Below are 14314 nucleotides of genomic sequence, written 5' to 3' on the forward strand. Positions count from 1 at the left end.
ATTTTGAATCTGTTATCATGGATGATCCAACTGTAAACTCGATACGACATTACATATATAAATTTATATAAGATCATAACTGAATCCATCAAATACTATTATATATGATCTTGAAAATACAAATGATATTTAGATTTGCTAGTAAGTTAATGTCAACCATATGGTGTAGCATGACTAGTGTTTTTTTTTTTGTTTCTGTGAAAATTTTTGATATTGTTATTAGTGCAATATAATTAATTTGTTCGTCAAATTTATATATCGCTTATGATATTAAATATAATATTTGGTTTAATAAAACAAAATAGTCGAACATAGGAATGAGGTGATGGTACATTATACGTAATCCCATTTTGTATGAATATAATATATGCTTGCTTATTTATCAAAAGGGTGCCAAGATCTAGAACGTTGGTTGATATAAAGATTTGCAAGCAAAATCAGAGACCAAAATTCCTGTAAACAATGCTAAATCGAGCTTCATTGGGTATGCATGTGAGTTTCCATGATGAATTCCATAAACAAGAGATAAAAAAATCCTCGTGCTAGTCAGCATTAATCTTTAGTTAATTAATATGATATATAAAGCTTCTCTCTCTCTCTCTCTCATATATATGCTAGGAAAAAGGGAACATTACATCAAAAGCATAAGTATCTCATGATTTTACGGAAAACGAATTTGATGCACTATCCTTTCCAACTTGGAAAAGAAAAATCAGGTTGGATTCTTTGCCTTTTTCTTCCACTTGTATCCCATTTATAGTTTGTACCCCCGACCTAAGTTTACCATCTCAATTAGACCCTAATCATTATAATTAATTATTCATATTTGTGAGATCAAATCCATAACTCTCTTATCATTAGATTCTTCCTGTCATTTTCCCCTCATGTTCCATGTTTCATTCTTATCATTTTCACGACAAACTGCTATGGCAGATCCCGACTTAAAGTGAATCACCTAGATTTCGTGGTGACATAACATGTTACTAACTATATACTATGATGGTGCCAACCTATCTGGTCCAAAGAAGGCGGCCAAAGAAGAACAATACTGGTACAAAATATTTGTGATTTAAGATGATAAAGATTATGAATCAATCATTTAATCAATAAAATAATCTAATTATATTTCATGCAACATCGATATCTTATTCGATATCATAATAATTGAAAAATATTGCTTGCCTTCATCAACCTTAAAATATCTCAAAGATGAGAATGTTTTTTCCTTTCTCCTACATGACATCTCTCCTACAAGATTTAAGATTTGATTTATACTGGTCATTTCGCTTTCTAGGCCTAAAGATCGATCATAAGATATTGCAAAATAGAGAGCTAGCCTGAGCTACCAAATTGATGTCCCAACCAATTTTTTTTTTCTGGTTTATAATAAGTTTTTTTTGAAAGTTAATTTTATAATAAGTTCTGGAAGAGAAATTCAAACGTGTGACATTTTCTTTTGTAGTATAGTATAAGATGTGCAAGATCATCGTTTAATTGACAATTATTTTGTTTTGTATATATCTTTTCAACCTTTCCTTAGTCATGCCTAATAATTATATTGAGCAGCCATTGTTCTAGATTTTTTTTAATTTCGATTCTAATAATGTAAATAAGAGTTCTTTCTTTACTTTCGAGTTTGTTTCTCAACTTACTTTTTACAAAATTCGTAATTTGATTATTCTAAATGTTTGTTTGGAAATCGAACTATCCCTAATGAAATTGGAGATTAAGTGTGAAACCCATTATTTTGTTACCCTTAAAAGGTTTTTTACCATTGAAAAGATGTTAAAATTACCCTTGTCTAGGAGCTGATTGAAAATCAAAGAAACCATTATAACATAATGTCCAAACTCTCACAACATGTACATATGCCATTAAAAAGAAAAAAATTGGTGTGATAGGAGATATTAGGGATGAAACTTTTCTATATTAATGTAGTTAAAAAGAAACTTACCTACATTTGTTTTTGGTTTTAGGAGTCTGAAACGTCTCCAGTGTCCCTCTCAAATGATTAAATTAGGGTCTTTGGGCGACTTAAGAAAAATGCTACATTATTAGCAAGCTAATAATTCTCCCCCTCGATAGTCGTAAGATTCCAAGATGGTTAACATCTTATCCTTGTCTTTTCCTTCGTTGCATTCTTTGAAGGTTAGTACAGATAATGGAAACCCAAAACCAAGTTCCCCAATAATTCCTCCTTAAGACAAAAATTTAACTCAAATGATTAGGTACTTGTGGGTCTCTTAATATATATGGACTTTGCATTACCATATACATTGTCTCTTTCTGAATTCTCTGGCCAATGGCTACGAGAGGTGTGGCTAAGTTTATGATGGGAAATAGAAAAATGAGGAGATAATGATGGTGATGTCACTTGGCACTAAGAAACAGTGGCCTTGGAACCAAATTTATTGGGGGTAGGGGCCCCTATAGTTTGCCACATAACAGTGTTTGGCAAAAAATGAAGGATAATTTTCTTTTTTGAACTTGGGAAATAACTTTAGTTAGATTATGCTGTCACCTTGTTCGGGTTCTCGTACATGTGTTGTCCACGCAGCTTTGGGAATCTCTGTTAGTCTTCCTTTTGCCAAATGATGGTAGGAAAAGTGCTGTTAGGCAAAAGCAGAACTATTCCTCCATCACCATCAATTTTGGGCACTGCAGATCACCCAGTCCTTCGAGAGAAAGAACTTTTGAAATGAAATTAATCATTCACCATATGATGGATTTCATCCTTTGGGTCTTTTCATTTTTTTCTGACCCCATAGATATAGAAGGGTATCTCTTTCTTCTCCTTTTTTCCCATGGTAATTACTTAGAGTCTATTGAGTATAAAGTTCCATTGAAATGAGGTATCTAAATATAGCAAGGTGGCTACTAGCTAGCTTTTTAGACTTAATGGCACTGAATTAAATTCATGTGAACCTTTAGGAAGAAAAAGTAAAGAACAATTTCTTGTTTTTGCTAAGCAAAAACACAAAAACAAAAGTTGGAGTGAAGTATGGTTAACACAAATTACACTCAACAAAGAAGAAACTCGCCATTTATTGTTCATATATCTCTGGTGCTCATATTTTACAGTGGAGATTGTAGACAATCTGAGAACGTTGCCACTGCCATTAATTTGTAACTCTCTGAACCAAAGTAGAAAAGAAACCACCGAATTCAGAAGCGAGTTTTCCTGATTGGGTTTTCTGCTGCTCAGGGAATGCAGTGGGATTATTGTGTGGATAGATGAAGAATTTTGAAAGTTAGAGCTCTTGACCATGAAAAAGATTCCATGTACTGAAACTGATCTCTCTTTCCTATAGCTAGTAGTACTCCCAGGAGAATGGCTCCTCAAGCCGGAACCCAGCGTCGACTGCACATATTTGCCATGTTGAAGAATAAGAGCAAAATCCATCGCTTCGATCCGTGGCATCAATCATGAGATCAGGCAGATCAAACAAGGTGTCGTCGTCATCGATGGAGGGTGAACTTGATGATTCTTGTACGTTGTCTGAGGCTGAAGTTTGCGATAAATGTGAAACAGGAAGTTCTTCTTGGCTTGGTCCAACTTCAGCCTCAGCTTCGGCCTCGGCTTCAATGTTGCATCGCCTTGTCTTGAGAAATGTTGAGGCAGCTGCTTGCGAAGCGGCAGCTTGGATGTCCTTGGGAGACGTACTGGCAGGCCTAGGAAGTTCCTTCGCCAATTCAGGGAAATTAAGGTAAGCCGACCGGCCTTTGATGGCCAGTGCGGCTACATCATGGGCTCGAGCAGCCATTTCAGCTGTAGGATATGTTCCAAGCCATATTCTTGATTTCTTCCTTGGTTCTCGGATTTCAGACACCCATTTGCCCCAGCTTCGCATTCGTACTCCACGGTACGTCGGATGCTTGCTGCCATCATCATCATCACAACTCCTGTGTCTTTTCTTGTTGCTCGCACTATCATTTTCCAAATCTCCAGCTCTCTTTGACCCGTTAGGAGCTACACTGTTTTTTGAAGTTTTCTTGCTTTTATTGGAACCCGAACCCGAGAATGTCGTGGAGGAGGAAGAAGTGGAAGAGGAAGTGGATGTAGAGGGGGAGGTCACGGTGGTAGAGATGACGGAAGAGGAGCTAAGCGAGTTGTTATGATGAGCATCATTCTCAATGTTGATATCTCTTTCCATGACAGCTAGAGTCCTAGTTGTAGGTATAGAAGAATTTTGAGTGATTGGCATGTAACATATTGGTGTAGGGGGCTTATATGATTCTTCCATGAATTCTGGTTTAAAAAAAAAAGCATAATCATAAAGAAAAAGAATTAAAGAAGCCTGGGTCCATGGCATAAAGCAATTACAGTTCAGCTAATTTGTTACCCTCGCGGCACATTGAATAAATGTGTGCTTGGAGTTGGAGAGATCATCTTTGGGTTTCTGTTCTCATGTCAATTTCTACTATAGTGAATTCAGGCTTGAAAATTTCTCTACCTAATGTATTGGTAATAAACAATTTCCTACTGCTGCATATGGAAAACTTGAAACATTTCCGATCTTTCATCTTATTTTGTTGTTTGAGAAAATGGTAGGCCAGATCATGCGCTCACTGAAACCATGCACAGTGTACTCCACATGAATGTTGTCTTAGGGCCCTCAGGAAGTCCCTTGAATTTCACATGGATGCTTTTCTTTTCCTTTCTTTTTCTTTTTTTTTTTCTTTCTTTTTTACTTTTGTTTCCCCCCAAACTTTTCCTGTTCTTTAATTGAAGTATGTTTAAGAAATATCACTACCCACAATTAGTCAATCACAAAGACCAAAGTACCCGACCCTTTGGGGTAGCTCTTATTGATATGTCATCTCACCCAACCATGTCTTAACCCTGACCTGGCCTATCTGCCATAGCTTTGTCACTAGTTTCACACTTAAACCTACCTATCTATCAATTTCATTTGTTTATTTCAGAGGGTCCGTTTCTCTTCCGTTGAGTTCATTGAACACAACACAGAAAAATCCCGATTGTTTAGAAAACGGCTTAATTAAATCAATTGGCCAATGGAAATCTTACTAATGTGATAGGATCTGCATAAAATATATATGTCTGTAACTGTAAGCATAAACAGATTGTCAAACTGCTTTCAAGCAGCCATAGAAAGCAAGCATGTGGGTTCTGTTAGGAAGGAAAGAGGGCATCTGATGCAACCCAAGCACACATGTATAAATAGTAACCAATTCCCATTTTGCTTTATTACTACTAATTTATATAATCTACAAATAAAAACACTTAGTTAAACATTGTGACGTATTTGATTATTATTACTAAAATCTAACACTAATCTTCATTTGAAGAAGGTTTAGAAGGGAGGATAGGACAAAAGCAAGAACGGGGATGTACATTTTTCTGATAACTATTCATCAGAGTCAGACACATGAGGCACATGTCAGTGGGTCCTCCCAGCAAGCCTCTCTGTGGCTCTGATTCCAGATTTCCTATTAACCAACAGGTCAACTACGCAATAAACTTTCCTTTCCTTTTCATTTTCCTTTTTAACTTCCCTTCAAAATTACAACCTGTATTGAGAGAGAGAGAGAGAGATGATTGGGACTGTGCGCATATTCTTCTCACTAGGAATAGGGTCCTCGACTGTCTTGCGAATGCGATGCTTCATGTTGATCGTCCTCCTGTTTTGTCTTATTCGTTCTACATATTAATCAATATGTGAAAAATGAAATGTTAACAAGTTTTCAGGACCAAGGTTTTCAATCATTGGACATCCATTTTCCATTTCTTTACCCTAAATTCACTGCTTGCTTGAGTGGTAGAAAGTACCAATATCTACGAGGGCATGCTTCATGTAATCAATTGCAAGAGTAGCTGATAAGTAAACAAAACTTTCCAGCTCGAGTCATAGTGCTTGAGGAGACTAAGCTTTCCTGGTCGAACTGTAGAATCCCCCACCATTCATTTTCATTTTCTACCCTTTTACACACAAAAGAGACCATTATGACTTAAACCACAAGCAGATCTCTTTCAACCAGAGGCGGAGGGGAGAGGGAGCTAGTAGGGGCCCCCCGCCTCCCCCTGCACCCCCTTCCCCCCAGAAAAAACAATTTTGCATTTTTTATAATTTAATTTTATATTTTTTTTGAAATCTTATAATTTCACCCTTTACAAAACTTTTAAAATTTTTCTAACATATTTTTATTTTTTAAAAAATTTATAATTTNTTTAAAATTTTTTTTAACATATTTTTATTTTTTTAAAATTTATAATTTTATCTCAATAATAATTTTTTATTCAGTGAGATGTCCACAACAATTATTTCAACAATTAATTTTAGTAAGATTAAAATAAAATCTATTGCAATAGAATTATTTTCAAATCTCACTTCTCCAAAACTTAACAACCATTACCTCTTTTTCTCTTTTCTTTTTAACAAATAGTGTAGAAATAAAAAAAATTATTTTTTATTTTTTTTTACTTACCAGCATTCTCAGAAAACCTCTAATCAATAATTCAATTTTCATATCATAATAATTGATAAGTTTGGTTTATTTACTTATTTTATTTTTAATATATTTAACTTTAAATTTTTAATTTAATAATTTCTATTTGTGATTTTGATTTAGAATTTATCGTCTTAATATTTTTTGTTGAAAGTAACAAAATAAGGATTTGATTAAACATCTTTATTTATTTAAAGATTGCCTGATTGCTTTCGTTTAAATTTTTTGTGTCTTTTTTACTTAAATTCTTGTGAATAATTAAGTTTTTTATTTGAAATTGCTTTCTCATTACATTGTTTATTGATATTGTATTTAAATTTTGTGATTAATTTTAAGAAATTGCTTCCTCATTGAATTGTTTATGGATGGTCTTAATATTTTTTAGGAGATTACTTCCCATTTAGATTTTTGTTATTATATATGTGAATTTTTATTTATTGTTAAGTTTATCTAAAAATTGAGATTATTATCATTATTAAATTATATATGATTATACTTGTTAATTCCTGTAAGTAAATTATTAAGATTGATTTCTTTAAATAATTATCATATGAATTTTTTTCATGTAAGTTGCTTTATATTTTTATCAAACATTGAACTTCTATTCTTAATATTTTATAAATATTATTTTTAACTCTTCACCTTTCAAACATGAAATTCTATCTCCCTCACTTCTTTCAAACCCAAACTTATCACTCTTACTATACTACAATACATTTCTTTTCTATCATTGCATTTGCTTTGTCTGAATTAATCATACAGCGCGCTGGCCAAAACGACAAGAGAAACAAAACAACATAGTAAGCTTTGTAGGGAAGCCTTGTCTTAATGGATCAATTGCCCCACCTTATCGTACACAACAGGTCTAGAATGCAATAATGAAAATCCTAATAGCTCCGGAACTAGTGCACGTAGACCACCCATGAAATGACTTTACAAACCTTTGGCTACTTTCCATAAGTGATAATTGTTTTTTTAAGGGTCCAGATCCTTACCCCATCAAGCTAACTTCATCATCAGTCACTCGTGCAACAGTCCCATGTTTTCCTTGCCAAGATTCTGATCTGTGAGCGAGGTGTTTTCTTGTCCCATTGCACCAGGGATGAAAAATTCAGGCTTAACCTTGTCCCAAACTGATCAGTAGATCCTTCTTGGAACTGCCATTGGGAAGGGTACGGACAATAATTCTGTCCAGAGAGATCATCCAGATTTGGTACCCAGTATTTTCTTTAAAAAGGTTCACATTAACAGCTAACATTTGGAGCCATCCCTCCAGATAATTCCCGCCTAGCTCAATATTTTGCACTCTATTTCCTTTTAACTATCACACTTTCCATAATTAGGAATTACATATTTGACTAGAAAAAAGTTTATAAATGCATTGAGTTATATGTTGGATAGTGACAGTGGGGACTACATAAAATATTTAATTACAAATTTATCGTTATATTCTTTTTCATTTGATTCTCAACCACGATAGTTCCATCGAGATAATGTTGAAAAAAATTTAAAAATTCAACAAAAACCCATCATAATCTTTTCCAAAAAAAAAATTCCTCAGAATAATTATTTCGTAGTGTTTTAATTCTCATGAAAATCCAAAAGCTATATGAACAAAGTGATATTCTGGTACAAAAAAAGTGGATTAAATCGTGAATCATGATCCATTATATTCAAATAAAAGGACAATTTATGGCACAATAATGATCAGATAAGTCCCTGCCCTACATTGTCTAATCCAAACCACCCAAATTGATCGGCATAACTGCCATTAACCTAATCGGAGTCTAATCAATTTAAGAACCAAAGAGCATGCATGCTAATTGGGATTTGCTAGTAATGGGATATTTCACAAGAGGTTTTCTCTTCATCGTTAGTTGTAATTAAATGGGATTAGATGGAAGTTAAGCCATCAAGCTTCTAACACTCTGGATTGACATGGATGAGATTATCTACAGCAACTTGCTCCCCTTCTTTATAATAAATCATTTCCCTCTATATGAATCTCCTGCCTCAATCTTCACAAGAAGCTTTTTCTTTTTCTTCTGCAAAATTGGTACATTAAATTATTTGATACAACTTTCGTTCTTGTCATCAGAAAAGATTGTCTAACTCCTTTCCCACTTAATTAAATTCATTATCAAATAACTCTTGCATCTGGCCCCTGGGGCAATTCAACCTTTCATAATTAAGGAGACTGACGAAAATTTAATAAAATTTAATGTGAACAAAGAAGACCGAAGCGGACTTCTAGATACATATAATCAGTTATAGAAAATGAGATTCCTCGTAAAGTCATTATCTTTTTCTTTAAAAAATTAACTTGACAAGAAATATAACGTCAACACTTATAAACTTCTTAAAATCTCTTTACCTATTTAATATTAAGTTGAAAGAACCTGTTTACTTTTTTGAAACACTTGACTCGATTTTTTTTTCATCTGTTTCGATGATGTTTTTGTTGATGTCGATCACTCAATTCTAAAAATCTTAATATAAGTCAAATCTAAATTAAATATATCCTAAATTACCACTTTATGATTGAAATATAAGACCTGACAAACAAAGAATATTTCCTTTAATCTTCCAAGTGAAAGGTATGGGAATTATCTTTGTTAAAAAATTGTGAATAATTGGTCATAATCAGCATGGCTTACAGTTAGTTGTGCTTCAAAAAGGGGATTCCACTCAATATAAAATTAATCACGTGTTTCAGAGTTTACTTTTCGAAATACATGAACAAATAAAAGCTAATATGATATCCACAGAGTCTTTTGACCAAACTTTTTTTATGAAGACAGATTGTAGATATTTTATACATTTACTTGATGATAAGTGACTTGTTATTATTAAGGGCAGTATATAATTGGTCATAGCAACTTTGTTTTTATATTGAAGGGACCCTTCATTTTTACACCATCACTATTCTCTTTTGGCTATTTTCTCTTTCTATTCTCTTAACAGGAAATTAATTTTTAATCATCAAAGGGTTGATTAGAGTAAAGTCTCGATCCTTTTTTACCATAGAAAAATGATTAAATAGTCATTTCTTACCACGGCAGGTATATAAGTCGACATTTAATTTATATTTTTTAATTTTGTAGTCCTTAAAAATAACTTTCGTCAATATACATTTTCCCCTATATTCAAAGAAAGAAAAAATAAACCAAGGAACCTAAACCTAAACTAAAAAGACATAATAGTTTCCTCTAGCTTTTCCTTTTTGGTTTTTTATTTCTTTTCAATCTTTATCATTACATAATCACATAAGCAGATGTGTAGAGGCTAACAACATAGAATTGTTATTCACTTAAGCATCATAGTATCACATGACATGATGCACGGTTGGGCCGTCGGAATCTAATAATTTGTGTTATTCACATTGAAAAAGATAACGGCTTGAATAATATTAACAAGCTGGAATAGCTCAGTTGGTTAGAGCGTATGGCTGTTAACCATAAGGTCGGAGGTTCGAGCCCTCCTTCTAGCGTGTTTTTTGTTATTGCCAAAATCGATCTCGGTGTCGATCAGCTGAAGATTGCATTGGGCTTGGGCTTAAATGGCCAAAACATGATAAAATCACCGATTGTAAAGAAAAACTGATCAACTGAAATCGATCTCGGTGTCGATCGGTTGAAGATTGCATTGGGCTTGGGCTTAAATGGCCAAAATACGATAAAATCATGAAAAGATTTGTATTGGGTTTAGGCTTAAATTTATGTCAAATTCATTTTTATATTTGAAATCAAGCCCTTGTTATTTAAATAAGTAATCTAATTCATATGATTTTTTTAATTATATAATTAAACATTATATAATTTTTTTAATAAAAAAACACCATATTATATATTTATAAGAATGCAAAATCAATAATTTATGTTTTTTAAAGAAGCAATAAATACCATATATTAAATTAGTTAATGAAAATATTAAATAAAATGAAAAAAATAAGAAAAAAAGATTTTCATAAATTGTACATAATATGTAATGCAATTTAGTAATTTATGCAATGCAATTAATTTAAATGCGAGAAGTACAATATAAATTAATAAATTGTGTATACTACAAATCTATAAAAATTAAAAATTACACAACCAAAAGTGACACAACAATCGGCATCAAAAAACTGAGCCGGTTGTGACTACTGACATTGGTTCCGGTCGGTTGCATGGTTGCTCACTCCCAGTTGCCATTGAGAAGCATATGCTTATGCCAGTATGGTTAGAGCTACCTAGAGCCACCTTTGCTAAGTTGCTGAAGCATATGTTTATGCTAGTATAGTTAGAGCTACCAAGAGTCACCTTTGCTAAGTTCAGGAAGTTGGTTTTGATGGATTTATGAAGTTGAATATATTAACCTAAAGGAGTTTTCATTCCCCGTGCTCCATCTTTGTTAGTCGCAATACATTGAACAGTGTCTCACCCAAACTCGATTTCAGGTATGAATTGTCAAACTGGGGTTGAATTATTTGAAGCAAAGCATTCAAATCAGCCACATGTATTGCATCCGAACATAGATTAGCTTTTGAAGGGTTGCATAAGAAAAAAAAAAATTCAAATAGAAGTGAAAAGGCCGAACCCTTATTTCATGATTGAGCACTTCTCGTAATCCAGAACCTGCTGCATTTAAACCAAGACTGAGCTATCAACGGTTATACAAGGTATAAATGGTTGATACTTCAGAGATCTGTGGATTGATCACTTGTGAGGGAGTCGATGAATCAGGTCGTATCTTTCAGGTATGACTAATCTCACCAAGGTTGAACCATCGGCTGTAGCATTCCAAGAAACCAAAATGAATCTACTAAACTTATACTATTCTCAAATATAGCATCTGAACGTAAATTAATTGTTTAAGGTTGTGAACAAACTGCGTGATAAAATAACACAAAATTCTGAAACGGATAAGTATCAAAAACCAAAATAGAGGACAACTGGCTAATTGAATACGCAGACACACCCACATACAATAACTTCGCTACTAGGGAAAAACATTGAATGCTTGTATTTCTTATTGTTGGGCACACTGCACTCTTGGCATTGATGGCTCATCATCATCTTCATCATAAGCTTCATGGTGCCTATGCTGCTGTTGTTCCTTCCGCCTCATTTCCTCCTCAATGTTGACATCATGCAAAGTAGTCTCTTCACAGTCATCAACCTCCATGTCTGTCAAGTGTTTACTAGACCTCATGGGCAATATAGTCTCTAACGTACGGCATTGCTCAGGTGAAAAAACCCCAGATTCTGGGAAATCAACATTGAAATGGATGAATAGCCTGCCCTTCATGAAAGGTCTTTGATGATGGGGCATACCCTCATCATTGATAGCCTTGTATTGACCTGCATTTTCAAGCAGGGGAGAGGAGATGAGTGATTGGACGTCAACTTGGAAAAGTAGTTTAATAAATAAATATGCAAAGGAAATTACCAGGCTTAATGACCTCCCCAGGGTTTGATTTAATTAGAAGCTGCCTGCCATCAAGGTGAGTTAGGGCAAACTGATACCCACACAGAGCCTCTGTCAAACTGAGGTTGTGTTCAACATAGAGGTCATCGAATTTCCGTTCAAATTTAGGGTGTTTCTTCAGTTGCAAAAGAAAAACAATGTCTCCAGTAATTGTATCTGGCTGCAAATGATGAAAAGCACTTGGTCAAGATAGAAATATTAAAAAAATGCCACATACAAGAGAAAAAGTATTTAACTTACAGCTTCATCAGCTTGTCCTTCAAATGTAATTTTCTGGCCATTTTGCATTCCTTTCTCAATATGTACTTCAAGCACCTTCTTTTCCTGAGTAACCTTGTTTCCTTTGCACTGTGGGCATCTATCTCTCTCACTGATCACTTCACCTGCAAGGAAGGAGATGAAATCCGTGTTCAGAAATCTGTACATCGAATGTGTACCCAGCCCAAGACAAAGCAGGTTAAATTCAAATACCTGAGCCTCGGCATTCAGGACAGACATGCTGCATCTGTTGGATCATCCCCAGTCCAATCTGACGTGTTGTAACTTTCATTCCTGTACCCTGACAACCATAACATCTAGAAGAGGCTCCACTCTTTGAACCTTTCCTGAAAATTTTCAAAATGCAGGTGAACAAAAGGTCATCACACAAGGTTCTTCACAGACTAGGATATAGGAGAACAAGGAAGGAGGGAAGATGAACAACTTGCAAGATAGACTCATAGACAACAAGCTATTGACTAAATACTCAAAAGAAAACATTTGGCTCAAAGCACCACATATCCAAACTCAAAGAGACTCTAGTTAACAGTAAAAAGTTTCTGCGATGGAAGACAGACCCTTTACATTTGCTGCATAGAGCATTCCTGGAAAGAGAGAGTTTCTTTGTTGTTCCATTGTACAAGTCTTCCAAAGAAACTTTTAGACTATGCACAACATCTTCACCTCGCTTTTGCCTTCTTCCTCTTGAGCTACCACCACCTAAATGTTGAAAAGACATGTTATTAAAAATTGCTACAGTACTTTCCAAAAGAGGAAGTACAAAAATGGATAACAAAATAATCTCTTACCACCAAAGGCTCCACCACCAAAAAATGATTCAAATATGTCAAATGGGTTATGAGAAGAAGCACCTCCTCCCATTCCCTCTTTAAGAGCATCTTCACCATATTGGTCATATATTTCTCTCTTCTCAGGATCGCTAAGAACTTCATAAGCTTGAGCCAATTCCTTAAACTGAGAAGCAGTATAAGAAGATAGTGTTAGTGTCTTCTAATTTGCATGAGAATTTCTACTGCAAATTGCAGCACAGTTTTAACAAACACTCTCTATTTAATAAAATATCCAAAAATATGTCAAACGATATCTTACAATTACAGCACAGTTTTAACTGGATCTCCACCTTTAATAAAATATCCAAAACTATGGACCAAAAATATGTCAAACCAGATACAATTTTGGCACAGTTTTAACTACAATTACAGCACAGGATAGTTATCTTTACCTTTTCGGGATCTCCACCTTTATCAGGATGGTTCTTGATAGCAGCCTTCCTATAAGCCTTCTTCAATTCATCTTGACTTGCAGTTTTTGAAACCCCAAGTACTTCATAATACTTGGTGTTATCACTCTTCTTTGGAACACGCCCAAACATGATTAAAAGTTATCTGTTTTAAGTAATAGAAACGAATAAATTCACCACTTGAAACAGTCAAAGAAATTTAAACTAAAGAGAGAAACAATCTCAATTGACCAATAAAAATAAAAACCCTAACTCCAAACAGATTAAAAGCAATCAACTTTAAACAAATTTCGTTCTAATTCTAAACAACATTATAGATCATAGAAAAGCAGAAACATGAACGATCCAAAGCAGCTAAACCACAAATCGCAAAATTAAGATACTCACCAGCTAGGGTTTGCAGGGAGAAGAAAATAAGAGATAGATTTCAAGGAACGCTAAAAGCTTCGAGGAAAGAAGGAAGCTTGGGTTTTTGTGAGAGGAAAGCTTGAAAGAGAGCGCGATTCGTTCCCTCAAGTTTCTCCTCACAAATCGCAAGAGGGGTTTTACTGGATCGCCAGGATCTCCTATTTAAAAGGAGAATTTATTTTACTAATTTCACCCTTTTTTTTTATTGCTTGCACTTCAATTTAACCGACTAAGTAGAGTTTCCTTGAAACTGTTGATAGCAAAAGTGCCGTTTGGTCTTAATTGACGGCTGCAAAGCTAAACGACGTCGTTTCAGTTACAAACCCAGCCATCAACAAATCAAACCATACACTGTATTTATTCACAGTACCTTGGGTTTTTTCAATAAAAAGACAAAATTGGACTACTCAGCTTGATTTCTTTTTTTTTTTTATAAATCAACTTGAATTT

General features: G+C 34.2%; 2 protein-coding genes and 1 non-coding gene across 3 annotated transcripts; 1 reads left to right on the plus strand and 2 right to left on the minus strand.

The window, feature by feature from the left end:
* Positions 3016-4507, minus strand: LOC18614411 (ethylene-responsive transcription factor ERF034). The gene has a single exon (XM_018115231.1). The coding sequence runs from the start codon at positions 4311-4313 to the stop codon at positions 3312-3314; it is 1002 nt and encodes a 333-aa protein (XP_017970720.1). The 5' UTR covers positions 4314-4507; the 3' UTR covers positions 3016-3311.
* TRNAN-GUU lies at positions 9885-9958 on the plus strand. Its single transcript has one exon. It is a non-coding gene; the product is annotated as a tRNA-Asn (tRNA).
* On the minus strand, positions 11256-14077 carry LOC18614412 (dnaJ protein homolog 2). The gene is made up of 8 exons (XM_007052171.2): positions 13844-14077; positions 13439-13601; positions 13005-13170; positions 12774-12915; positions 12409-12542; positions 12178-12320; positions 11899-12097; positions 11256-11810 (listed from the first exon to the last, which is right to left on the minus strand). Exons 2-8 carry the CDS (start codon positions 13586-13588, stop codon positions 11479-11481), a joined length of 1266 nt encoding a protein of 421 aa, XP_007052233.1. The 5' UTR covers positions 13589-13601; positions 13844-14077; the 3' UTR covers positions 11256-11478.

The sequence above is a fragment of the Theobroma cacao genome, chromosome 1 (assembly GCF_000208745.1).
Source record: "Theobroma cacao cultivar B97-61/B2 chromosome 1, Criollo_cocoa_genome_V2, whole genome shotgun sequence".
Classification (NCBI taxonomy): domain Eukaryota; kingdom Viridiplantae; phylum Streptophyta; class Magnoliopsida; order Malvales; family Malvaceae; genus Theobroma; species Theobroma cacao.